The sequence below is a fragment of the Malaclemys terrapin genome, chromosome 4 (genome assembly GCF_027887155.1).
Source record: "Malaclemys terrapin pileata isolate rMalTer1 chromosome 4, rMalTer1.hap1, whole genome shotgun sequence".
Taxonomy (NCBI): Eukaryota; Metazoa; Chordata; order Testudines; family Emydidae; genus Malaclemys; species Malaclemys terrapin.
The window spans coordinates 73,816,599-73,844,582 of NC_071508.1; the positions used below are offsets into that span (position 1 = coordinate 73,816,599).

The window sequence follows — 27,984 nt, forward strand, 5'->3', positions numbered from 1 at the left end:
ATGCCAGAATTAGGGAATAGATTAGTGTGTTTAAGCACTCAAACCTTGAGGGTCCATGCTAGGTACAGTCATAATGGATGATGTCTTAGTGGCCCAGGCTGAGTATGCGTAGCCAAATATTAGGTATTTTTTAAAGGTTTATAAGACCAAACAGACAGCTTTTGATTTTCAGCCATGTTGACTTTTTTTTCCTAGAGCTGGAATGTGTAGCCAAAAGTGACGAGTTGCTCTAGAGGTTTTATACCATTGAAGTGATGATAGCACATGTAAGATGATGGACATATAAGGCATTAGCAACTTCTGCTCATTACATTGATGACATCTAGTTCCACCCTCACTACTTCCTCTTGCCCGTTTGTTGTTCCAGGATACTGTGGACCTAGGAAGCGTTAGGGCAAAAAGCTGGAAATGGCAAGTACCATTCCAGATGTGCCTCCATATTCCCAGAACCTTTTGAGAGTGCTTCATGCATTTCTTAAATTGAAGGAAACCTGGGGCTGTTTCTGTATATTGGAAAGGGGGACACAAGTGCCGCTGAACCCTTGTCTGCAAGTCATCAATCTGTCATACTGCCACTGTTTAGCTTATAGCACTTCATTCAGAGCACAGACTTCAGACCTGTAAGAATGTTTAGAAATGGAGTCCTTGTTAACAGCACAATAAATCTTTTGGATCTAGTCTGTTTGGGCTGTCAAGAGGGCCAGATTTCTCCCTGAACTTTACAGTCCAGGGTCTGTGTGCAGCTCTGCCTCCTTGTTCTGTGCACAACAGCCATCAACGTAACCTTTTAAAAGTGAATCAATATATTAACTTTAAAAAGTTCAAGCAGTTGATCAGGGATCTTAGCTTGAAGTTCCATCAAGTGCCTGTGATGAAACAAAAGGGCTTGTATCAGAGGAGACTCGCGAGGGGATAAAGAAGCATACTCTATCCCCTGACTACAGGAGAAACTAAGGGCTCTTGTTCAAGTCTGTGGCAAAACCCCCATGGATTTCAAAAGGAGCAGGAGCAGGCTAGTGGAGCCGATTGATCTTGTTTGTACTGCACTCTGAAAAAGGAGTGAGGGAGTGCTGCTAGAAAACGAAAACCAAAATGCTTGGGGAAGAGGGGTTGTTGGAGCAAGTAGTATTTTGGGGACCCGGCTCAGTGGATCCATTTCTTCAAGCCGTAATGCTCTGTGATTAGTCCATTCAGGGGCCTGTAGGCCTGTTCCTACAACACGGGCTTGGATCTATGTTATATTTTTCCTAGGAAAAATCTGTGGCTTGCCATTTGAAAAAATAAGACATTAAAGGATCCAATGATTCGGGGTGGGGTGGGGGGGGTCATGTAACATGAATGCTTTAAATATGGAAAGTGCAGGGAGCTCAGGCAGATTTATTACCCTCTCCTCTTGGTCCCATGAGAAGTGGCATCGGTTAGATCCCAGTTGGAGAGATGACTTTTAAAGCAGACTTTCCCTCCATTTGGAAGCGATTTTGAGGTTTAAACACCTTTATCTGGGTGAGTCATGTGGTTCTGTCTAGCTGTCAGCTAGATTTGATAGAGACAGACAATTACATTCTGTCTCTATTCCTTCCTGTTCCATGCTTCCAGCAGATCAGTCTGTGTTTAATGACATTTACGGTAGTATTTCATTAGAAGGGTACCTTCTGTCTGATGCTCTCAAAGCACTTTACAGACATTAAGGAATTTACCCTTGCAATGTTCTTGTGAGGTAGGTTAATATCCTCATTTTACATATGAGCAAACTGAGACCTCCGGCAGGTGAAGAGACTGGCCAAATGTCAGAGTAAGTCTGTGCCAGAGCCAAAAGTAGCACTCAGCTCTCCTACCTACTAGCCCGGTGCCTTCAGTACAGGACCAGACATGTTGTTACGATTTCATTAGCCTTATATCTCATTCCTACGAGATGCTTGTTGTTCGAGTTGCTCCACTTAAAATCAGAGAGCCTCAAAATGGCCCTTTTAGTCCAGCCTGAGTTTGCATCTTTTATTGCAGCTGTTAACTAGCCTCCGGTCTATCAGCTGCCTAGCTAGGAGTCTAAGTTTTCAGTGGAACTATACGAGAAATTGAGCTGGAAAGGGAGAATCATGGTGACTCTTAGCAAAAGGTTAAATTCTGCCTTCCAGTAGATGTCATCTGGCTAGCACGGCCTCTAGAGACTAAAATTTTAGTATGGCTCTTTTAACTGAGTTCTTAGGCAGTGTTCTGTTTCCAAGTGCTGAGCATCAGAATTCGTAAACAAAGGTGAGCATTATTGAGTGATTGGAATAGTGTTCATGTCAGTTTGGAGGGTGCTCTAGCCAGGTGTTGATTTTTGTCCCTTGTTCCCAGTCCTTGAGCTCTCTGAATATTGAACTAGAATGAACTCTTAGCCTCATTCACACTAGCAACCAAACACTCAGAGCATTTATGATTGTTTTAAAATGAGATGACTGTGCTGAGGGTTTCATTTAATTTGAATTCCAGCTATAACTAGGAGTGTTTCAGTAAGGAATAGTAGTATAGTAACTTGAATTTATATAGTTTTTCGGGAAAGTAATTGAAGGCACTTTATAAACACAAATTATTTAACCTTCCCAACGCCCTTATGAGGTAAGTTAACATTGCCATTTTAGAGACTGAAACTGAGGCAAAGTTGTTCAAGATCAGATTGAGTCAGGAGTGAAGTGGAGAATAGAAATCATGAGTTCTGCTGTCCCCTGCGTTAATCACTAGGCAAAAACAGGGTGGTGAACTGTATTAACGAACACACTATGCTCTGAACAGAATGTGGATCTACTCGTTCAGTGCCTTAAGGCCGGATCCCATTACATCAGTGTAAATCCAGAGAGTTTTCAGTGAAGTTACTCTGGAATTACACTGGTGCAATAGAGCTGATTTTGGATTTGTCCCTTAATACTTAAATTAGAGCAAGCAAAAGCTACCGTCCCTTTAGCACCACAAGTACAAAACTATCTTCCCCTTTCCTCTTTCAAAGGAAACTATTGTGGCAGTATTAAGGGGCTGTGAGTCTCTCTTTTTTTCTCTTTTAAATTCTTTTCCTTTTACATCTGTGTGCTGTAGGTGAGTGGGGTGTCTGGTTAGGGGCAGATGCTGATTTATTCACAGCAGTGTAACTTTACTATTGATTCCCTTAATTACTCCCGAGTCCCTAGAAAAAATCCACAGCCTAAAATAGGTTTCTATTTCAGACACATTTTCTATTGTGTTCCTCTAGTTATAATTGCTTAAAGATCTGTGTGTGTATCTACACAGTTTGAATGGTTAGACAAGGATCAAGGGGGAGGGAATAAAAACAGATGTCCTTCAGAAAGCTCCCTAGGTTACTAGGCTGGTCACCAAAAGGTTTTGCTCACATGCTGGTAAATGGCCCTGTTTTGGACAAAAGCCAGTTGAAGTTTGGATAATCACATTTGTACTGTGTGCGCAAATATACAGTGTAACTGACTTTGTGTATGAACTTAGTGCTGAGGAATGGTGCCAGGGTGACAGCCTTATTTTCCAGAGTGGCCCTGCCAATGTGCCCCTACTCTGCCCTCATGGGACCACCTTTAAGGCAGAGGATGATGTATTCCCACACCCCTACAATGTGCTGTGACTGCTTGCGGTGGTGGTGGCAGTTTTTGGTGGTGATGGTTGGTTGTCCACTGGGAAATGGACTGAAACTACCAAACTCGCTTGAATAGGGCCCACTAATTAACTAGCTGAATGCAACTTTGTCACAGCTGAACTGATTTGGATTTTGAAGCATCAATTTAGAGGTGAAAGGCAGCGTATCCCATTGCCAGGGCTGCGTATGCAGTGTAGTTGCCTGAAGATGATTCTTCTTCCTTGTCTTCCATTTATGCTAATCACTGTGCTTCAAGCGTGGAGTGTGAGTGAAAGACGGAGCATTATAATTCTTTCACAGAGTAGTTGCTGTGCTGCTGCTTCACATCCTGGTTGCATCAAGCCATTTGAACTTCCAGTACTGCCCTGTGGCCCGGTTCACCATGATGGAATGTCAGCTCACCCAAGAGTGCCACTGCAAGAGCAGCTGGCATTAGGGTGAACTGGCAGAGAGGTGGTTAAGAAAATATCAGTGGCGGTGAAGTGATGCAACGTCTGCACAGGATACAGAATCAGTTTAGAGAGTTGCTGCTGTTGCATGGAAGGTACCAAGATTTGATTAGTCAAATACATCATCGTTATTGTAGGATTGAGACCTGTGATTGTGAAGCAGCATACCGCTACTTTGCATGATTGCTACCTGGGGAGGTTCTGAGGCAACAGTTTGAGTGGAAAGATACTGATATTGAAATACGTGTCGTTCACTTTCAGCTGCGGATAGCCTCAAAATGTCTGCTGCTTATCTGGCTACGTTGTTAGCCATGTTTCCCTGGCCCCCGTCTGAAAATGATTATGGAGTTAGAGAGCGTTCTTTTAAATAATTTCCTTAATTAAAAATAGGAAATCTGCCTGTTCTGTGTCACATACCATCATAGATGCAAAATGCTGGTGACATGGTTCAGCAATTAAAGCTCAGTCAGCAAGTTTTCTTCTTTGAGGTTTTATTTGCGAAGCTCAGCACAACAGGAAAAAACACCAGTTGTAATAAATATGTTTTAAAATAAACCCTGCAGGCTGGGACTGTTCCAGCCTAGTGACCACCAAACAGGTGGGTCTGGGTTCTCAAAAGCCTTTTTTTATGACTTCCCAGCAGTGTGCTGTTGACCAACATTTGGATTCCCTCTGCGAGGCTGCTTGGACCTTTTGTACCCAGCCCTTGTTTGTTCTCCTCTCTCGCTACACCTTGCTTGCTGGTAATTAGGTAGCACATCTGATCTCTTGGTTGATCAGTTGCGACATTACACACACTTAATTATGCAGTACAAAAGCATCGGTGCCTCCAATAATGAGAATCCATTGCAAGGCTGTCCATTTCCAATCATGTTTTGGGACCCTCTGAGCTGGGGGCTTGATAAGTTTGTTAATCCAACCATGTATAATTATGCTTGTACGTTATATGTGCCATGTCTCTGTTTGGTTCCACGCTGTAGGGAATTGTTCTTCTCTATGCTGAAAAATCCATAAAACAGATTAAACTTTTTAAAAAGGGAATGTATTATCTTCTGAGGTTCTCTATTGGTGCCCTAAAGCTAGTAATATTATGTCCTTTTAATCAATGCTGCAGAGTGATGCCTGCAAGCTGTCATTTCTGTGTTGGAATATACAACCCAATTCTATGGAAATAGCTATAAAAGCGGCTTTGCTTTTTGGTGGCAATTGACCTCTGTGCAGAGGGGCAGCATAAAGCTGCCAAAATAGGACTCAACTGGGACTTAACTTGAGCGTAGGCTTTGTGCTAGCTGTCTGCACGGGCTGAATTTCACCCTTCATTAGTGAATCAGGGTGGGGTTTCATTTTAGAGACCAACTTTCGCTGTGGTGAAGCTTTCTTCCCAAACCAACAGAAAGGTAATTGATTAAGTTAGATTTTGAGAGACAGGTGGTGCTTTTTGGTAACGGGATTTACTCTCAGTGGTTAATGGTGGCCAAAAGAGGATCTGAAATGCGTGCTTCAATGGTGGAAGGATGCACTTGTTCTGTTCTTCCTAGTGTCCATGGTGCTGCAGCTCAGTGTCAGTTCTCATTTTACTCTATGTGCATATTCTGTTTCAGCTGATGTGTATATAAATTAATGTAATTTACTGCTCTTGGGTCACATCTGTCATGACACAATATCAAATGGGGTCCGGACAAGGGGAAATCCCTCCAATTTCAAGCAAAGGCACATAAATGTGCCAGAAAAATACTGGTTGGTTGAATTCCAGCTAATTGCTTTTCTTTGTACTTGATGTAATTAGGTAAAAGCAGTCATGCTATTTCTCCTGGAGTGCAAATTTAAATCCCCTTGCTTTGGGTGATCTGTGTCAAGAGGGGGAAACTAAAAATAAGTTAGGATCTTTGTATGTCCTGTGTAACTTAGAATATCAGTATGCTGCCTCTTGTAACTCATCAGCCAGATTTTTATTGTCTTCTGGATTTGGTGCTAGTAATGGGGGCTGAATTGACAGGGCTGTAGACTGAAGTCCCCCATTTATCCAGACAGCAGGTGCAGCATAGGCAACAGCAATTGAAGCTTCCCCATGTTGACCTACCAGTGTATTTGTGTCCTGACTTTAAAGAACTAATTCTAAGATATGAGGATATTTCAGTCTCCAGGGGCCATCTACTCTTACCCCTCACCACTGAAAATGATGGCTGAAGTAGTGATTTATGTGGTGTGGACTTTTGTTCACTAACAAGTGGACCGAAGCCAACAAACTCCATAATACCATATTTAATCATTAGATTATAGCAGTTTCCTCTCACTACCAGCATGGGCTACGTTTAAACCTGCAACCAAAAGTGAAAATCTCTCTGAATCCCACCCACTCATTAGACCGTGGCTATTTGAGATTCTAGAAATATGGGAAAGGCCTTTTTAAAACTTAGACTGCCTCAATAGCAGCATGAAACTCCTTGGACCTAAACGTTTTGCTCTTATAGGTATCTAGAGCATGTTGCTTTCCTTATCTTCTGACTCCAGTGGGATCTGACTTAGCTATTTTGTGTGCAATATACTGTGGTCACAGAACATTGTTATTAAGGTTGCTAAGTCAGGCACTTAAAAGTTAGGAAATGCCAGAATTAAAGTTGCCTGTGCTCAGTCGCTCTGTGGTGTTGGTGCACGCGAGCACTGAGAGCTGAGAGAGTCTGGAGCATGCTCAGTGAGGATGGACTCTTGGGAGATTTTGACTGCTAAGATAGAAGTTGTCTCTGACCATGTACAAACTGCAGTTTTTCAAAGGTTTATAACTTGACCAAATGTGGGTACATTTTCCCCAGCGATGGTAATAGGCACATCCCTGGTCTAAAGTATGGAAGTGCTAGAGCAGTGGTTCTGAACCTATTGACTATTGCGGGCTGCATATGGTGCTCTCCATGCGTTATGTGGGCCGCATCCACACGATATATGTGCTACACATGTGGCCTTGAGGATGTCACATGGGCTGCAGCTGTGTGCTGACTGGACAGCAAGGTGAGAACCACTGCGCTAGAGCTATTCAAATTAAAGGTCACCATAGTTTTTAACATGGGCAAAACTTATTTTTCTCTAGCCTGGTTCTTGGAAATGGGTGAACCGTTTTGGCTGAAATTTTCCAAAAAAATTATTCAGGCAGACAACTCTGCATATAGAATAGCAGCCCGAATAGTTAAAATTTGACAAAGTTATAAGCAACCGAAAACAAGATTTTTGCAATGGGGAGTGCTGGGCAGCCCTAATAGGCAGCGCTGTGAACCCGGCCTATAGTGAGGGTGTGATGACAATACATTCTCACTGCCACTCAAGCCAGCTAGCTATCTAGTGTGAACGCAGAGTCAAATCCATAATACGCACCAGCTACCTGGTGGATGTGAACAGACTGTGCTTGCCATGGGGGTACTTTCGTGGTCCTTGGATTCTGCAGCTGAAGTGTAAAATGCTCAGTGAAGTATGGACTTGTCTCAGAGCATAAGGCTAATAAGATATGTAGCTCTAATGCAATATGGAAAGAGTTCTGAGGACGTAAAATATTTTTCAATTGAGATTTTTCCGCCACCAAAGTTAGTGTGTTTAAACATGGCAGTAACTCCAGGATAATTTATCGCCTATTTTCTTCAAAGCAATGGCCTATTATTTCTGAGTGGACCTTGGATTCTGTTCAGGAAAAAATGGTAGTTGGTGAATATCTGAAGTGATACATCTTAACTTATACTTCATAATCCTAATTGAGAACTACTAATGCTGTAAAGAGAATGTGCAGGACAGGGACAGCATGTCTTGGTTTTGAAGGATACTAAATCAAGTAATAGTTGCTGTGACTGCTCTTAAAGTAGTTTTATATAATAATATCTGCTGAGAGACATCAGGGAAGATTTCATTGCAGCTGTGTTGACTTTATCTCTGCAAGAGAGAATCTCCTCTGAATTGATGCCAAAGTCCTTGCTTCTTTGCTCCCTCACCTTTCTTAGTTATTTCCTTTCCTTTTCCCTCCCCCACTGTTGCACTCCTTGTGCCTCCTTTGCTATCTTCTCGTAATACTTCCTTACCATCCCCCAGTTAAACTTTGCCAGTCTGTGAGGTACAGATTCATTTTGGGCATAAAGGCATTGCCTATCCTCATCGCACTCTGATTTCCAGTTCAGGGAGTCCTCATAAAATCGATGTGCTGCAAATGCATAAATATCAACACATGATTGTAGGGTTAGAACTGGGGACATTCAACTCCCAAGAAAACAGGCCATTACCATCTGGGCCAAAGGAGAATCACATTAGCTGTACAATTTAAGTCTTCTCTCTCAGAGGCTAGTGACTAGAGGACAATATGTATTCTATTATAATCACACACACTTGAGGAGGTCTGATTGCATGCAGGTATATGCTAGCGAGTGAGTGAACTGGATCAGTGATTGGCTGTGACTTATAAGAAACCTTTCAAAGAGGCCAGAATCCACTAATACTGCTTCAAGGGAAATGCTAGCTGCATGCCAATGTGAAAAATTAGAAGGGAAGGGATAAAGGAATTTGAGCAAACATGTCAAATCTTCTTGCAGGACCTCTCGGAGGATGTTTTGGGAGAATGGTTTGTTCTTTGGTAGTTTTAACCACAGGTGTGAAACATAGCTTAGACGTGGTCTGTGCCCTAACAAGTGTCCGCCCCATTGACCATGGAAAGAGATTTCTTCTCCTAGCTTTTTGATTGTGCATTGATTGTATTCTGTACCCGTTGATTGCTGTCTTCTTCCTTGGAAGTATTTCCATTTTAGAGGATATCTTAATCTGTACAGCTCTCTGAAATCTTTGGAAAGGCAGGGCAGGATAGAAATATGAAAGTTTGGACCTGACTAGAATACATCTGTACCATTGGCTCCTACTTGGTGGAATCAAAGCTGCTCAACTGTGCCATAAACACTGTGATGCTAACAGTTAAATGGGACATGTCTTGAGCTCATGTGGTAGAAGCTGAAGCTTTTTGAGTCCAGGGCTCAGAGTTATGTTTTTGCTCTTGCCATCATGATGTGAGTGGCCATGTTATGCAGCACACGGACATCTGCCACTTACGCTAATGGAGTAACTGATAGAGAATGACAACCTACTACTGCTGCATGGACCAGAACTGTAGTGGGACTATCACAGATTCTCTGTGTGAACACATACTTTGCCAGTGGGTTTCACAGATATTTTCTGACAGCAGAGGGATGGTGAGACTCAGAAATTTTGGGTTATATTCCAGGCTGTGGAGGGGATCATGCTCTAACAGTTCACCCCTTCTAAGTGTGGCCCCTTTTGCTCCATCCCTTCTAACCTGTCCCTAGTCTCATCCCGCTGGACTGCCTATCCCAATCTCCCGCTTCTGTCCCCAGTATCTTTGCCCAGCTAGCCCTTGTTCCCCACTTCCTGCTCCTCATCTGATAGTTCTCTCCCCGACCCTGGCCTCTAGCATCCCCTTCCCTGGGTTCTCTGTCTCCATCCCTACATAATCCCAGTCCTAATCTCTCTCCACAGGCTCCTTGTCCAGTATTGCTGTCCTTCTCACACCCCACTTCCTTGTCCCACTCTTTGCCCAGCCAGTCTCTGTCTCCTCCCACATCCTGACTACCAATTTCGCTCCCCTCCCTCCTCCTGCCAGCCTCCGGTCCCAGTCTTCCCACCATCTGGCTCTTCTCTCTTTTGCATTTGAATCAGGCATCTCCCTCCTCCACGTTGCCTAAGCCCAGTGGGCAATTCGTCCTGGGCACCTGAGAGACAGGCTCACTGCTCTCCTTTCAGGTCTGTGGACCCAGCATGGTCCTCAGCGGTCCAGAGTCCAGGCCAGAGTTTGCTCCATGGAGACAGAATCTTTGGGGGTTTTAGCTGCAGAACTCTAATCGGTCTCCACAGGTTGAACATGCTCAGTAATTTTTTTTCCAAAGCCTTATAACTTGGTCACATTTGATCAGATTTTCACAAGGACAGCAAAAAAAAAAAACATATCCCTGACACACAGGTCCTCCATCCCCTACCAAATTTCATGTCCCTGTTCTAGAGCTTTTCTAAGAGAAGTTGCTAGACAACGTGTGCAAAACAACATATGTTCCCCCTAGCCTTGTTCTCAGAAACAGATGAACTGTTTTGGCTGGAAAAAAAACTAACTTCCCCCCCCCCACCCCCACCCCCCAAAAAAAAAAAAATACCAAAAAAATCAGCCTGAGGCAGATACCCTGCATGGAAAATTTTGTCAAGATTAAATCATTTAAAGGACAACATTTTCCAAGAACTGAAAGCATGGTCTTGTAATGGGGAGTGTCTGGTTAGCCCTGCGTTTAGATCAGGGGTCGGCAACCTTTCAGAAGTGGTGTGCCGAGTCTTCATTTATTCACTCTAATTTAAGGTTTCGCATGCCCATAATACATTTTAACGTTTTTAGAAGGTCTCTTTCAGTAAATAAGGTTTTTAAAATGTTTAAGAAGCTTCATTTAAAATTAAAATGCAGAGCCCCATGAACTGGTGGCCAGGACCCAGGCAGTGTGAATGCCACTGAAAATCAGCTTGCGTGCCGCCTTCGGCACATGTGCCATAGGTTGCCTACCCCTGGTTTAGATCCTTCTGATATGAAGATGTTTTAGTCTCCTGCAAATTGTTTCCCTAATTCTGGCTGTCTTTGTGTTTCTTGTCTTGCAGCAAAAGCCAAATCCAGATGTGGCTCCACGTTCTTCCCCTGTGCTAGCGGGATCCATTGTATCATTGGCCGCTTCCGGTGCAATGGCTTTGAGGACTGTCCAGATGGCAGCGATGAAGAAAACTGTAGTAAGTGCCAAGTCTACCTGCACATGGAGAAACGTCTTGTTTGTTTCAACAAATCAATACTGTACAAGAAGGAAACGTTCAGTTCTTTAACCCTGGTTTAGATGCACACTCCCTGTTTTACTACCCAAATCATCTTGTGGATTGTTTGCTTTGTAACTACAGGCCTCTTGGTAGCAACAGGAGATTTACAGTGTTAATAAATGTCAGAAACCTACCCAGACAGTGTAAACTCTACTCCTCAGAGCATTCTGCACCAAACTTTTTAAAATTCTGCAAATTTTATTTGTTAAATAAATGTGGAGGCTCCAGCATGGCATTGGGGAGCACAGGCTACTGGCTGCACAAAGGTGGGAGATCACTGTGCAGCTCCCTCCCAGGGGTGCGGACTTAGTGGTGAGGCTGCACCCAACCCTGACACAGCGCAAGGTCTGGGCCTGCCCCAGAAACACCCCAGGGTCCTGTCCCTCTGTGTGGGTAGGCAAGCTTAGCAAGGCAGGATCCAAGTGTGGAATGGCTTCATATGGGGGATCCAGGTGTAGGTTGACAGGGTTGTGTGTGGGGCAAGCTGGGTATGGGCGGCTCAGTGGGGGATCCAGCTGTGGAGGGGATCTGGATGCACAGGGGCTGGTTGGGGGTTCTGGATGCAATGGTAATGGGTCTCTGCAGAGGGGTTCTGCAGGGGGGTCCAAGTGAAATTGGTGGGGCTCAGCGGCAGGGAGGGGGGTCTGGGTCACAGGTCCTGCCTAGAATGTCTTTATATTCTTAGTTATTAAAGCATTATTGTTTGTGGTTGATCCACATTAAACACTGAACCATAACCAGCCACTCTTTGCACCCTCCAAACACTCACTGCCGAGCTTTGTCTTTTTTTATAAACCAACCCATGTCTGCCTGCTGCTACTTGCCAAGGGTGTGCTCGCCAGTTTTATTACTGGTGCCCTTGCTGACAGTTCTGTTATAATCGGGCAGCGGATAGTGGGGTAGGGCTCCGCATTAATGTTTATCTAGCTTTAACTTTCTTTACAGACAAGAGAGTTTCACAAAATAAAAAAGAGTGGATCATAGTAAGAAATTGCTCCCTGTATCTCGCTCATAGGGTGACTTCCGTGATCTGGGCATTGCTATCTTCTCTCATTCCTCTCTTTGTCATCTTTTGTCTCCTCGCCTGCTCTGCTTGTCCCTGGATTACACACCTGCTGACTTTACTGACACAGCCCTGCAGAGCCAATATGGCTGAGGGAGAGCTCATCTACGTCGTGCATCATCAACAAAATTGTCAGCTAAGTTCTGACTGCTGACTCTTTATTACTGGTGGGGACGGAAGGACAAAGAGCCTGGCTGGACATTCAGATCCTGGGAGCTAGCTGTTAGAAAAACAATATACCATTTATACTCATTCATTAGCCCCTTCATTTATAAGCCGACCCCCCCAAAATGGATAAGTAAAAATAGCAAAAAGTGTATGACCCTTTCATAAAGCGACCCTATATTTCAGGGGTTAGAAAACTTTGGCTCCCAGCCCATCCGGGTAAGCCGCTGGCAGGTCGGGGCATTTTGTTTACCTGGAGCGTTCACAGGCACGGAGATCCTCAGCTCCCAGTGGCTGCGGTTTGCCATTCCCAGCCAATGGGAGCTGCGGGAAGTAGTGCGCCACTTCCCGCAGTTCCCATTGGCTGGGAATGGCAAACCGCGGCCACAGGGAGCCGAGGGGCTCCATGCCTGCAGACGCTCCAGGTAAACAAAATGACAATGTATTAGATATTCAATTCAATGATTCCATAGAGTTTAAAATCATCACATTTTGGTGTAGACCCCTGCTCTTTAATGCGTCGTCGTTTTACCAAAAATATTTGGCTTATGAACGAGTATATACGGTAGTTATTTAATTTGAAAGAGTGAAATTCACTCCTGTATGGAGAACCAGCACAAAGCCTATATGTCACTTAAGTGTGACTTAAAAGCTTGAAATGGGACTTGGGTGGGTTCTATACACATGGGTGAATTTTCCCCAAATTGGGCAAGCTTCCTATGAAAGTGACAGAAAAATAATTGATCTTCCTATGTTGTTTGACCTGAGCCTTTCTCCCCATCAGTGGTTTTCAGGGAAGTCACAGCAGAAAGTTAGTTTTAATACATTTTGACTTGTGCTAAAATGTTTGCATGTTCTGAATTAGACCCTTTTGTATCAGTAACTACAGCAAGGATATGGCATAGCGGTAAGGAAAGGTTACGTTCGATCAGGCAGCTCTGCTGCCATTGACTGGAATTGATAAATACGTTGATGAGCTCTGGGTTTGCAGGTGACAGCTTTCAGCAAGCGCTTGCTCACTCTTACCAGAGCAGGCTGGATTTTTTTTTCTCTTAATGACATTTAAAGGTCAGGAGGAGGACAACAGACAGCAGCTTTCTCAGATAACAAAAGGAGCAATTTTTACAGTGATACATCACTGTCCACTGCATGGGGGGACATTCCCTTTTCATCTCTGTGCTCCCCCCACACTGAGGTGTCTCTATGGTAGCACCAACATTTCTGACCTTTCTTTAAGATGCCATCTGTTGATGGCCTATAGTGACTGTTTTGGGCCCGGCGAGAATGTGGTGGGGAGAATGCACCCCCGGAGAAAGAATGAAGTTAGAGAAAGAGGATTAAAGTCGAGGGAAATGATTTGTGGTCTTTGGGTTATTCTTCATCAAATGGGACTAGAAGGAGCTTTGGACCAAGGTGCCTTGAATAATAAATCCTGTGAGGTGGTGGAATGAAAAGTTACAGATTGCACATTTTTAAAATACATCAGTTCAACACATATGTAATTGGTTATGAATTACATAATTTCCTGTGTGCATGCAATATACATCTCTGAGTGTGCCTTACAGTGATCATAGTGCTCCTTTGATCTTCTACCCTTCCCCAGATGTGGTTAAAGATAATACCTTCAATATGCTTAAGCTACGCCTCTACCTTCTGCTCAATTTCTCTAGGAGCAATGGTGCTGTAGACCCTGGTGACCACTATGAAATCCACATGCCATGCATTTAGCTTAAAGGCAATGCAGAGTTGGCATTTTCATTATTAATGAATGTTGCAGGGTTACAGGGTTGTATATATGTAATTTGCTCAGATGTGTGTGGTGTCTGTCTTATGTATGGGGAATTGTATGAACAGAGGTCTTTAAACTGTGTTTCATTTCAGAGAGTCAGAAGATGTACTATTTGGGAGGCTCTTTTGGTTAGTTTTAAAGAAACAAAAAAAAAAGGGAAGGCAGGCAGCCTGTTAGTCTTTGAGAACTGTAATCTCCTTGGTAATTGTGCCAGTTCCACACTTGGAAGAAACAAGCCTTATAAAAGGGCATTGTCAACTTCTTTTTAAAGTTTAACTTTGAATAGTGCATTCAGTTTGAATCATCTTGTTTCCAGAAACTAGAGGGAGCTCAGAAAAGAGCGACAAAAATGATTAAGGGGCTGTAGGGATTGACATATGAGGAGATATTAAAAGAGCTAAATAATGTCTAGCTTGGTTAAGCAATGAGTAAGAAGGAAGGTATGGTTACATATGCTGTATATGAAGGATGCAAACACCCTTCAGGGAGAGAGATTATTTAGTGCGATACTCCGGGTATAGCTAGGAGTAGAACGATGAAATTAAGAAAGTGGAAACTTTGGCAGATTTCCTTGGTATTTATCCTGATAGTGAGATGTATTAAACTGTGGAATAGGCTCCCAAGGGAAGTGGTGGAAATCTTACAGCTTGAGACTTTTCAAATGAGACTGGATAGAACAGTAAATGTGCTGTAACTAACAATTCTAGGTTAGAAGGGGAAAGTGGGATTCTAGTGGGATGAAATTTTTCTGCTTCTGTGAATCTACTTAAATTATAAAATCTTTGACCATATACAGCCTTTTTGTTGGGTGTTTGTATACAGCCTAGCACACTGGGGTCTTGCCTATGAGTGGTTCTCCTAAGCACTATCACAATATAAATATTACATATACAAAAACTTAAAAGAACATTATTAAGGTTGCAAAGTCAAGCCCTGAAAAGTTCGGAAATGCCAGATTAAGATTGTCTGTGCAACCCTCATTTGATCCCCTCATACATATGCATTATGAGACATGCTCTCTGCTCTCAGTTCCAGGGTCAGACCAACACCCGGCATGGCCCAGAGCAGCTGGGAACTGTAATTGCATGGAAAGTCCTGAGTCTAGAGCATGCCCATTCTTGATAGAATCTTTGGGGAATTAAGCTGGAAAGCTCTACTAAGTCTCTACTGAACACTGACGAATTGCAGTTTTTCAAAGGCTTATAACTTGGCTATATTTTCACAGAGTTGGCAAAAGGCACATCTTTGATACAAAGGTCACCACCTGCTAAGTTTCAAGTCTCTGCTGTAAAGCCTGAGGTTCTAGAGCTTTTATAATTTTTTTAACATGGGCAAAATATTTTCCCCTAGTCTTGTTCTCGGAAATGGCTGCTTTGGCTAAAAATCTCTCCTCCACCTCCTCCCCCCCCCCAAATACAGCCTGAGGCATAAGAAACATCTGCTCAAATGGTTAAAGTTGGGCAAAGTTTTAGATGTGCCTGTTTTCAGGGGCGGCTCTAGGCACCAGCAAAGCAAGCAGGTACTTGGGGCAGCCCATTTGCAGGGGCGGCATCTGGCAGGGATCCAGCATGGGAGCTGAGAACCAACAGGGGGCCCTGGGAGCTGTAGTTCCTTGGTTAGCTCCCTGCCTATAGAGCCAGCCCTGGAGCAGGGAAAGAACTACATTTCCCAGCATTCCCTTGGCCGCTATCAACAGGAAAGGGAGGGGGAGGGAGTATGGCAGCTGAAACCTCATGCTGCATCTTGCTGTGAATGGAGAGCTCACTGCTAGAGTGGGGTGGCACTGTGAATGGGGAACAACTGTACCCAAGGAGTAGAAGGCTTTGGCCCAGATATCCCCTTCAGAAGACATTCCCAGACTGGATTAGGGATACTGGTGTGACCTCACCTTGCAGCCCCCAAAGAAAGAATTGGGTTGACTAAATGGACAGTGCACCTCTCTATCTGAAGCCTAGCAAGGGAAGTATGTGGATCCCACTAGAATTTAAAATGAAAAGTAAGGGAGGGGTGGCTGTACTGGACCTGGGCAGCTTTAGATACAGTACCAGGCACGTAGGAGGATTTCCACTTCTGAGCCATGGAAGCAGAAATTGACTTTTCCTTTCCAGATGTATCCAATATTCAGAAAGGGAATCTAGCACCTGCCTTCCAGATTTGAACACCCTCAAATTTCAGGAGTGGTCAAGCTCAACTTGGGCAGCTGTTATTTCATTTCTCCCAAATCAAATATACTGATCCACTGTAACTTGCTGTAGAAAAAGTAGGATAAAATTGAGCAAGAAATGCTTCCCAGTGGTTTTTAGGACTGGAATTGCTATTTTCAACAGCCATTGCCTTTATTTATTTATTTATTTGTTTGTTTGTTTAAAAGGAAGACAGTGATATTGCATTGGTCTTATAATATGCATCCAGATATCCTCCAATCACACAAGCTGAAAATTGTTCCACTTTACTGCAGTTCTGTAACCATATGGGAACCAATCCTGTCTATGTTCTGTGTACATCCAACATTCCTGCTGAATGACCCACCCTGGGAGCAAGTTACCAGTGACCCAGGGCTGGGGCGGAAGGAGGGTGCAGGTGGGGGGGGGGAGAGCCCAGGGCTGGGGCGGCAGGGGGTGTGTGGGTGGGGGGGGCACTGGTGGGGGGGAAAGAGGGGAGCCCAGAGCTGAGGCAGCACGGGGTGTGTGGGGCAGAGAGCCCAGAGCTGGGGTGGCAGGGGGTGCTGGTGGAGGGAGGCCCAGAGCTGGGGCGGTAGGGGGTGCATGTGTGTGAGGGGGAGAGCCCAGGGCTGGGGCAGTAGGAGGGTGCGGGGGGAAGCCCAGGGCTGGGGTGGGGGCAGCCAAAATTTTTATTGCTTGGGGCGGCAAAAAACCTAGAGCCAGCCCTGCCTGTTTTGCTTATAATGGAAAGTGTTGGGCAACCTTAATAATACTACTACAGGCCACCTAACCAGGTGGAAGAGGTGGATGAGGCTTTTATTAAGCAACTAACAAAATCATCCAAAGCCCAAGATTTGGTGGTGATGGGGGACTTCAACTATCCGGATATATGTTGGGAAAATAACATAGCGGGGCACAGACTATCCAACAAATTCTTGGACTGCATTGCAGACAACTTTTTATTTCAGAAGGTTGAAAAAGCTACTAGGAGGGAAGCTGTTCTAGACTTGATTTTAACAAATAGGGAGGAACTCGTTGAGAATTTGAAAGTAGAAGGCAGCCTGGGTGAAAGTGATCATGAAATCATAGAGTTTGCAATTCTAAGGAAGGGTAGATGGGAGAACAGCAAAATAGAGACAATGGATTTCAGGAAGGCAGATTGTGGTAAGCTCAGAGAGCTGATAGGTAAGGTCCCATGGGAATCAAGACTGAGGGGAAAAACAACTGAGGAAAGTTGGCAGTTTTTCAAAGGGACACTATTAAGGGCCCAAAAGCAAGCTATTCTGCTGGTTAGGAAAGATAGAAAATGTGGCAAAAGACCACCTTGGCTTAACCACAAGATCTTGCATGATCTAAAAAATAAAAAGGAGTCATATAAAAAATGGAAACTAGGACAGATTACAAAGGATGAATATAGGCAAACAACACAGGAATGCAGGGGCAAGATTAGAAAGGCAAAGGCACAAAATGAGCTCAAACTAGCTACTGGAATAAAGGGAAACAAGAAGACTTTTTATCAATACATTAGAAGCAAGAGGAGGACCAAAGACAGGGTAGGCCCACTGCTTAGTGAAGAGGGAGAAACAGTAACAGGAAACTTGGAAATGGCAGAGATGCTTAATGACTTCTTTGTTTCGGTCTTCACCGAGAAGTCTGAAGGAATGCCTAACATAGTGAATGCTAATGGGAAGAGGGTAGGTTTAGCAGATAAAATACAAAAAGAATAAGTTAAAAATCACTTAGAAAAGTTAGATGCCTGCAAGTCACCAGGGCCTGATGAAATGCATCCTAGAATACTCAAGGAGCTAATAGAGGAGGTATCTGAGCCTCTAGCTATTATCTTTGGAAAATCATGGGAGACGGGAGAGATTTCAGAAGACTGGAAAAGGGCAAATATAGTGCCCATCTATAAAAAGGGAAATAAAAACAACCCAGGAAACTACAGACCAGTTAGTTCAACTTCTGTGCCAGGGAAGATAATGGAGCAAGTAATTAAGGAAATCATCTGCAAACACTTGGAAAGTGGTAAGGTGATAGGGAACAGCCAGTATGGATTTGTGAAGAACAAATCATGTCAAACCAATCTGATAGCTTTCTTTGATAGGATAACGAGCCTTGTGGATAAGGGTGAAGCTGTGGATGTGGTATACCTAGACTTTAGTAAGGCATTTGATACGGTCTCGCATGATATTCTTATCGATAAACTAGGCAAATACAATTTAGATGGGGCTACTATAAGGTGGGTGCATAACTGGCTGGATAACCGTACTCAGAGGGTTGTTATTAATGGTTCTCAATCCTGCTGGAAAGGCATAACGAGTGGGGTATCGCAGGGGTCTGTTTTGGGACCGGCTCTGTTCAATATCTTCATCAACGACTTAGATATTGGCATAGAAAGTACGCTTATTAAGTTTGCAGATGATACCAAACTGGGAGGGATTGCAACTGCTTTGGAGGACAGGGTCATAATTCAAAATGATCTGGACAAATTGGAGAAATGGTCTGAGTTAAACAGGATAAAGTTTAACAAAGACAGATGCAAAGTGCTCCACTTAGGAAGAAAAAATCAGTTTCACACATACAGAATGGGAAGAGACTGTCTAGGAAGGAGTACGGCAGAAAGGGATCTAGGGGTTATAGTGGACCACAAGCTAAATATGAGTCAACAGTGTGATGCTGTTGCAAAAAAAGCAAAGATGATTCTGGGATGTATTAACAGGTGTGTTGTGAGCAAGACACGAGAAGTCATTCTTCCGCTCTACTCTGCTCTGGTTAGGCCTCAGCTGGAGTATTGTGTCCAGTTCTGGGCACCGCATTTCAAAAAAGATGTGGAGAAATTGGAAAGGGTCCAGAGAAGAGCAACAAGAATGACTAAAGGTCTTGAGAACATTACCTATGAAGGAAGGCTGAAAGAATTGGGTTTGTTTAGTTTGGAAAAGAGAAGACTGAGGGGGGACATGATAGCAGTTTTCAGGTATTTAAAAGGGTGTCATAAGGAGGAGGGAGAAAACTTGTTCACCTTAGCCTCTAAGGATAGAACAAGAAGCAATGGGTTTAAACTGCAGCAAGGGAGGTCTAGGTTGGACATTAGGAAAAAGTTCCTAACTGCCAGGGTGGTTAAACACTGGAATAAATTGCCTAGGGAGGTTGTGGAATCTCCATCTCTGGAGATATTTAAGAGTAGGTTAGATAAATGTCTATCAGGGTCTAGACAGTATTTGGTCCTGCCATGTGGGCAGGGGACTGGACTCGATGACCTCTCGAGGTCCCTTCCAGTCCTAGAATCTATGAATCTATGAATAGGCTAACATCCCTGCCTAAAATAGGAGCAGTGTTTAAACATCTAAGAGTGAGTGATACAGTTTGAAGAGAAGGTCTATCCTTAGCTGTGGGTGGACTAGCTCTCTGATAATTCTAATGAATATTACATGAATTGAAACTTCCAACTCCCATCATTTAGAAGTACTCAATTTACTTGACTGTCATGTTACTCTCACAGGCTCAGCAAACAGACCAAATGTTGAGTTGTGACCCATCTCTGTAGGAGCCCTCAGGGAGTAGTTCTCTGTCTGGGTGAGAGCTAGTTTCTAATGAAAGATCACACTTTTGTTTTCACAGCAGCAAATCCCTTGCTGTGCTCTACTGCTCGATTCCACTGTAAGAATGGCCTTTGCATCGATAAAAGCTTTGTATGCGACAGTCAAAATAACTGCCAGGACAACAGTGATGAAGAAAGCTGTGAAAGCCCTCAAGGTAGGCACAGGGTTTTTTGATTGCACTCTGAAGGGTTAAGCAAAGCCTAACTACTGAGGACCAAATTTAGAAGAAAATATGACACTCCTGACTTAGCCAGTGTTGCAAATAACAGTTCTGTCTTTTCCATGCAAATAATCTTATGGTGATGTTTGTTGCAACTCTCCAGTTTGTGTGTGTAGTTCATTATCTGAGCTTTCAAAAGCTTGCAATAGCACATTTCATCCGAGGAGCTCAAAGAGCTTACAAGGCCTGATCCAGTTCACATTGAAGTCAGGAGGAGTCTTTCTACAGTGGGAGCTGGATTGGGCCCAAAGAGAGAAATAAGAGAACCTCCAACTCCCAGCATTCTTTCCATTTCACAGATGGGTAAATCTATCTACACGTAACACTATAGACTCTCATTGCACAATCACATTCCATTTTGCAAGACACTTTTCATAGTAGGACATGTTTTTTTTTCTCACTCTTAAGAAGGCTGAACCTTTTTTGCTCAGACTTGCAAGGGAAAAATAATTCACTTTCAGGTGGAGACCAAGCCTGAAAAATTTCAGGCTAAAAAAGTGAAAGTTTCAAAAAATTATAGCTAGCCGAAAATAGAGAGAGGGGACGTTAGAAGGGAAAACAAGTTATGCAAATGTAACTCTGGTCTGCTGCTCCTGCTGTTCCTGACTCAGATAAAATATTATAGGAAGGTAATGAGACAGTGTGTTCTGGGAGTGTGGTTCTTTTATTATTTGTTCAGTAGTTTGCCACTTGTTTTCGCATTATAGGCTCAATAAACTGTGATCATATGGGCATGTTAGTGTCCAAAGCGGGGACATGGAACTGGAAGTCCTGCATTCTGTTCCCAGCACACAGTATGACCTAGGATGCAGCTTTGTGTCTCCTTCCCATCTGTAACATAGGAATGATCATTTTTCCTACCTTGCAGGGTTGTTGAGACCTAATTAATCTGTCCAATCTTGTGACTTCCACTAATATTTTGCACTTCTGCAGTGCCTTCTATGTTTATAATAAAAAAAGCCTTATTAAAACTCCAGTTTTGCATTTTCCTCCTATAAATGTGTATATGGCATCTATAAAACATGGGGGGAGGGGGGAACCAAGATGGGAATAACTTAGACAAATACAAAACATCTGAAGTACTATCTGGTGTGAGAAGGTATGGGGGTATTGCTGCTGGGGAGATCAGGGGAGGGAAGGTTTTGTAAAAGATGGGATGATTTGCAGGAGAAGGAAGTGTGCTTGGCCCACAGAGACTTAGGAGGCTATTCCTACCACAAAGGTGAGTGGCATGCAAGAATGCAGGGAGTCAATAAAACTGAAATGAGAAGAATTTTTTTTAATAGTGGCTGGCAATACTGATGAGCTGATACTCTAAAGGGAAAAAAAAATCCCAAACATAAAAATACCCTTGGGAAGTGCGAGAAAAAAAGTGCCACTGTCACTTTCTTATCAGAAGCCAATGTAAGGAAAAAGCACTATTGTAACAATATCACCAAATTTTTTTTAAAGCATGTTTCTTCCCATCTCCCTTTCCTTTTTTACCTACGAAAAACTCTTTCCTTTTGTTCAAGACTTGAGCATAAAAAGGGTCATGTTGATACGCGTGGCACAGAGACGGTTCAGTGAGTGGGCCACCTGCAAACACACCTTTGATCAGAGAGAAGCCTGAGAGAGGCCAGTTTAGAATCTTCCTGCTGGACTAGTGAAACATTGTGATCTAATGCTCCTCTTGGAGACGGGAGGAGAAAAGACTTGAGGCATAGTCACTTGGGTGCTGCTTCTGTGATAATGCTGCTGTTAGTTTGCCAAGGGGTGCGTTATTTTTCACTGTAGGCAGGGCTTACATTCTCAGAAATTATTTCCCTGAGTCCCCCATGCTCCCCCCCGCCATTTGGGGCTTCGGGCTTCAGTTGAGGGGTGGGGGTCTCGGGGCTTCTGCCCTGCAGGGCAGGGAGGGCATTGGGGCTCCTGTGGGTTTGAAAATATTTACCAGCGCTCTGCTCCAGACAGCTACAGCGGACTAATAAGGTTAATTTGTCTGGGGATTATTGTGCCGTTGGAGGTTTAAAGCAGCAGCATTCTTTCCACACTTGGGATGGCTGTTTCCTCTGCAGATTTATTGGCTGGATTGTCTCCAGGTTGTGTGCGTTGTCATGACAATCTGCTTTTGGAAGTGACAGGTTGGACCCAGGAGAAGAAAAGAGCCGTATTTCATGAGGATGTTACTTTGTCTTTATCTTTGCTTCTCTGGAAAAGTCAGATTAAGGGGAGGGTTTAACGAAGTCATTCTGTCTTATTCTGTACACAACTGAGCCCCCATAGAGAGAAATCATACTCTTACTCTACACTGTGATTTCAGTGTGACCAGAATAGCAATTGGAATAGCTTAATGCACTACAGAACAATTAGGTGCTTTCACAATTCCAAAGAGCGATGGAATCAGAACACAGAACTGGAAGTAAGGAATTCCTGAATTCAAATCTTGACTCTGACAGACTTCTGTGGCATTGGACAAATCAGCATAGCTCTATTTCCACATCTGTAAATGATACAATGCTTGCTTACCTGCCTGTCACAGATGTGGAGGTATAAAGTGTGTAATGAGTCAGATAGTCTACGGGAACATAAATGAAGAGTCACTGTCTCCAAATTCACTATTATGTTTACACTAGACTTTAAATTACACTAGACTAGATTAGATTAAATTAATATAAATTCATTAGTTAAAGTACTTAGAACATTTATAAAAGCTAGTTTGGGAACTCTCTGCACATTTGCTCTGAAAGTAAAGAACAGATATCTGTAGCCAGGATCAATGGTGCATGGAGTGTCCACACTAGCCTTTACGAAGCGGGAAGTACCTTGATTTAAACGACAAACAATTACCTTGTGTATATAAAAAAAAATGTAGTGAAGACAAGCCTCAGAGGTGAAATTCATCATTCTGCAAGGGGCCAGCATAAAGCTTATGCATCACTTAAGTAAGTCCCATTTATTTATTTATTTATTTAAAGGATTTAAGGGAGACTTAAGTAGTACATGGAGACTCCTGCTGGCCCTTTGTACATTTCAACCTATACATGAGTTTTGTTGCTCATCATGGTATGCCCTTTTTATATACCTCAGTATACTTTTGTGCAGCATATATACTTCCTTTAAATGAATAGATGATAGACAAGAAATCAGACTATTTTTTGAAGTGCTGGGATTGTAAACTATTTAAGTTTGCCCAGGCTGTAGTATTCATGCATGGAAGATTTAGACTTAACCAGGAGTGTCCAACATGCTCAGGTTTTCTCTACACACATGTCTCCTGGTGAGCAATTCTCATGAGTCATTTTGACTCATGTATCAGAGTCATATTTCCTCCGGTAGTCCGTATAAGGGGAATAACCATTTTTCATTTCTAAAGCAGTCCTCTTTCATTGTACAGGAGATCTGATTAGCATGATGTGTATTGTGGAATTGTGCTACAAAAGTATCCTGTAGAAATTTTCTCCCAGTAGCCTTGTCATAATATTGAATGTATTGTGTTGTGAGACTTAATAGCTGTTTGTAAACTGCTTTGAGGTGTTCTGATACAATGTGCTATTGAAGTATGAATGATCATGTTACCTTCCTTTCTGCCTGCTCTTTGGGTATCCTGACACTTAACTCCTCCCCTGAACTTCGAAGTCCAGTCATTGCTGAACGGATCCAACAGTGTGTCCATTGGACTATCAAATACTCTTCTCCATGATGGAGTAAAGGCCCTTTCATTGGGGGATGTTCACTGTCCGTGAAATGTAACCAACCCCTTAGTGAAGACCTTATTGCTCTAGTACTGGTAGGACTTCAAAATGAACCATCATTGGGAAGTAACAACTTTGTTTGGTCTTTGTATGCAGTTTGAAGTGAACCTAAAGGTATGGGGTTACCAAGTTTTAATTCTCACCTTGATGGTGGGTGGATGTGTGTGAGGGAGAGAGGAGGGGAGAGAGAGAGAAACCCCTAGATTCCATTGTAGAAATAGGACAATGGTTAATTTGCCTTTCTGTAGGCAAGTGTTTTTCCCCCTCTGTAAACGAATGCTGCACATTTATAAGGCTTTCAAATCACGGATGAAGCAGCAGTTTAAAATATCTAAAACATTTTGGTTTAAAAGCAAGTCAAATGATTTTGTACTCATTCATGACAGTAATTATTTGCAGATCTTGTAGCTGCCATGGTAATCTTTAGAGCTGTTCCTTTAATCTCCACCTATTAATGCTTCTCTCTGTGGCTTCTCTGTACATTTTGATACTGTAATAGGCTGGGTGAATCTGTGACCAGGTTACTAGAGGTTCTGGAGTGAAGTATTAGTCCTGATGTGTCTGAATCATAGATGGAATTAGAATGAACATCCAATCAATCTCTCTATAGCTAATGCAGAATTGCTCTTTATAGGATATTATTCTGGTATTTTTTTTCAGTCTAGTTTTAACAATTCTAAGCACTGGGACTCCTTCTATCCCACTGCCAAAAATATGTCACTGTCAGGAAATTTTCTTGGATATTATGCCTAAAGTTTCCTTTTCTTAATTTTCTCCTATTACTCTAAAATCTACCCCATATATCAAACTAATAAATGGTCACCACCATTTATAACATCTGTTCTGTGGACACTCCTGGAGCCTTAACGTTCTACCTGCCTTGCAGGGGATTTTCTGTTTAAACAAAGACTCTTCCCACAGAGTAGGCGGGTTAGTCAGGCTCTAGGTCTGCATGTTCAAATTATGCAATTATTCCCTTCATCAACAATTATTTTCACATGTTCTTCCTTTCTTTGTAACTGCTCAAATGTTTGTATGTTTTTCTTTCTGGTATCTTGGCCCTTTCTGAATCAATTTCGTCCTCCTCCATGGACCTCCCTTTTCCTTTGATATGTTTAAAAGCCTTTCTTATTCCATTTAACCCCTTTGGCTAGCACAAACTCATTTTTGCTTTTATGCTGCTCTTATCTCTTCCTGCAAGCCTGAACTAACTCTGAATGATGCTTTAACAGCATAGAGTGCTGGTAATATCCCCACAACTCTAGCCATGCTGTTATTAGTTTAATGATAGCATTTTGCTCAATTGCAGGCTGGGTGGTCTGAAAACCTCATTAATTGTTGGTTCAGAGAGCCTACTACCATATATTCAGGTCATTCTACTTACGTCATACATTTGTTGGAGATAGAGTTGCTACTTATCCAGCAAAGTTCTGTTCAGATTCAACATCTAGTTTGCAGTGAAAGCACTTCTGTTCGTAAACAAGTTTTCTAGACTAAGGTAAAAGGGCTCCAGTGACTTACCCAAATTTGTAGTAGGTTAGCAGCAAAGCTGCAATAATAATCAGGGATCCTTGTTCTATCCAATAGATGACACATCCTGTCAGAGATGGGACATAACAGAATCATACATTTATGCTTGACATTTAGTTGGCCACATAATCCCATCATGGCCACATACAGATAGGTACATTCTTAAGCGTGTATATTTCCAGAGTATTTCATTTGGGATCTTAAAGACTTCATTTTGTGAAATAAATATTTGGAAGCTTATCAACTGACTCTTTACTAAAGAGGGTGAGATGTATCTGCTTCCCACTGCCAAAAACCTAACGCGTGCCAAAAATTGAAATCTGACCCAGCTGCCAAAATCCCTAGTGAAATCTTCCCACCCTGTGGTTGTGCACGGTCGATACAAAAATCTGCAGCACACTGAAAACTGAAAATGTTGGAGCTGTGTGAAATAGACTGAGTTCAGGCTCAGTAATACAATGAAATCTATAATGACTACTGAAGAACTAGGTGCCACAGGGTTTGTGGGGCCTTGCTTGCCATCCCTTAGGAAAATGTGGGTGCATCCCAAAGGTTAACTTGCTCTTCAGAAATGTCTTGGAGCCAGGGAATAAGTCATCCCAGGCAGTAGGGGGATTTTGCAGGATTCCAAGAAAGGATTGATCTCTGTGATGGTGACAGTGTAAAAATTGAAGGGGAAATATTTGGGGAACCTGTGGGGATTTCCCCTGAGTTTTCTGAGACACTTGATACCATAAATATTCCTGCTGACTTGAGTAAGCTCTAGGTCCAGCTGTGAGACTTTGCAGGATCAGGCTCAAACTCAGAGTGGATGCCAAAGCTGTCTGCCAAATGGAGCAGACATACCCTGATTTGCACTGAAATACCCTAATATTTAATTTATTAAAGGCAAATTGCTCCCAGCACATCCCGCCCCATGTCAAGCCTGTAACTGATCTTCCACACGTGGCAAATGGAAAACCTTCTTAAATTCCCAATTCTGTAGTATCGCTTAGTCTTCCCAAAGCCATGCAGCCTGAATCTGGCTGCTTCTGGCTGTGTACGTTTCCTTTTATTGAGTCTGTCTTTGACTCATTATTTACATAGGCTGTAAACTGAAACTTAACTTGCAATTAATGTTCGTTGGCTTAGTCTAAATGCAACCTACATCTGGAACATAATAGTCAAAGGCAGACTAAATAAAAATCAGAAACTTAAGAACAGATACAAATAAAATGTTACTGAATGCTTAATTAAATAAAGGCTGCACTGGTGCATGTTTTGTAGTTTCAAAACCCTTGCTTGTAACAGCTGGTGCAGGAAAATAGCTTTCTCAAAGTTATGTCAGCTGTGAATAATTTTCCAGGTAATTTCATTCTCTTCCTCTACTTTCTTCCCCCTTACTCCACACAAAATGACTTATTTCAGGGGATTCTTATGGGAGTAAAAAGCAAATTCATTTGCGCAGGAGCTAACAAGATAAGATATGCTGTACAAGGCAGCACTAGAAGGCATTTCAGATGATTCCTGTATGAGTTCATCTGTGAATTTATTATTTTGGCACAGTGCAGGTCCCCGTGGCTGCACCCCAGGGCTAATTCATGGTTTCTAAAACTGATTATTTAGCCACTTGGTTTGGACATCAGATAACTGCAGGTTCTTTATTATCAATTATCCAGTCTTGCTCCATCAGAAGAGGGGTAACTTGTGAGTGTTGGCCTGAGAAAGGCTCTGATTTTAATCAGAGAGCCTCCTTACATGGAGGGGTGTGTGTTTGGAATCATATCAGTGTGTCTTTATGTGCTGCTATGTCTTGCAGTTCCTTCACCTTACAAAAGTGTGAGATTCTTTTGTTACCATAAGAACAAGCATGCAAACACTGAATAATCCTTTTGCCTTTGTCAGTTAACCGACCCAGTGTCTGCTGTGACCTTTAACATTCTGTGCCTGGTACGATGCCTTTTGTCTGGAACATACTAGGAGTCAAGTGGCTATCTGAGGGCATCAGAGGTTCAAAATAGTCATAAAGGTCTTATTAAGGTGGCTTATGGGTAGGGCCCTTCGTTTTCATTTTTTATTTTAATTAATTTTTCCTGGGAATTTATTGATGTTTATTACCACAGCAACAAAATCAGTGCAAAAAATTAATAATTTTTCTGAGTAAATATCGGGGTTTATTTTGGTGGGTGGAAAGATGGGAAGGAAAGTATTCAATAGAATAATGCTTTGAATTCTATTCATCAGTGTGGTTTGCTGCAGAACTAAAACAGAACTCAAAACACAATGCCACCTCTGAGTTTAAGAAAACAATATATCTCTATTCCCCAAATAAAACTTTTCATTTGAATAAACAATTTACTGTTGTAGACTTAGAACTATTAGCCTATAAATATTAACATTTAATAATTGGGCCACACCATTTGCAGCACATACACTCACTTCATCTTTTATTCCTGTTTTTTTTTTTTTTTTTTTTTTACTTTCAAATACTTCCTTGTGTTCTGAAATGTTTTCTGATCAGGTTTTCGTTTTCTTCCCATTTTAGTGTGTCAGATCTTTAAACCTTTCTCTGCTAACAGCTTGACATGTGTACATGGTAGGTGACGTTAGTGACATGAATGGTGACCATATAGATCATTGTTGCAACCAGAGTCCTATGGTTGCACCGGGTTTTGTACAGAGGAGGTCAAGTGGGGTGTCTATGGAAAGGTTGTAGTTTGCTGGTTATGATTATGCCGTCTGTATGTGTGTATCATTTTTGTATTTGAAGTTATGAATATTGGCTATGTACTTGTATCTCAATGT

The 27,984-nt window shown here is 42.6% G+C and overlaps 1 protein-coding gene across 3 annotated transcripts in view; it reads left to right on the forward strand.

Moving 5' to 3' along the window:
* Positions 1–27,984, forward strand: part of LDLRAD3 (low density lipoprotein receptor class A domain containing 3) — a 172,537-nt gene that overhangs the window by 72,565 nt on the left and 71,988 nt on the right. For all 3 annotated transcript variants that reach the window (XM_054025137.1, XM_054025138.1, XM_054025139.1), the window contains 2 exons: positions 10,732–10,857; positions 19,736–19,870. In XM_054025137.1, coding sequence (XP_053881112.1) covers positions 10,732–10,857; positions 19,736–19,870 — 261 coding nt within the window. The remainder of the gene's footprint in view (positions 1–10,731; positions 10,858–19,735; positions 19,871–27,984) is intronic.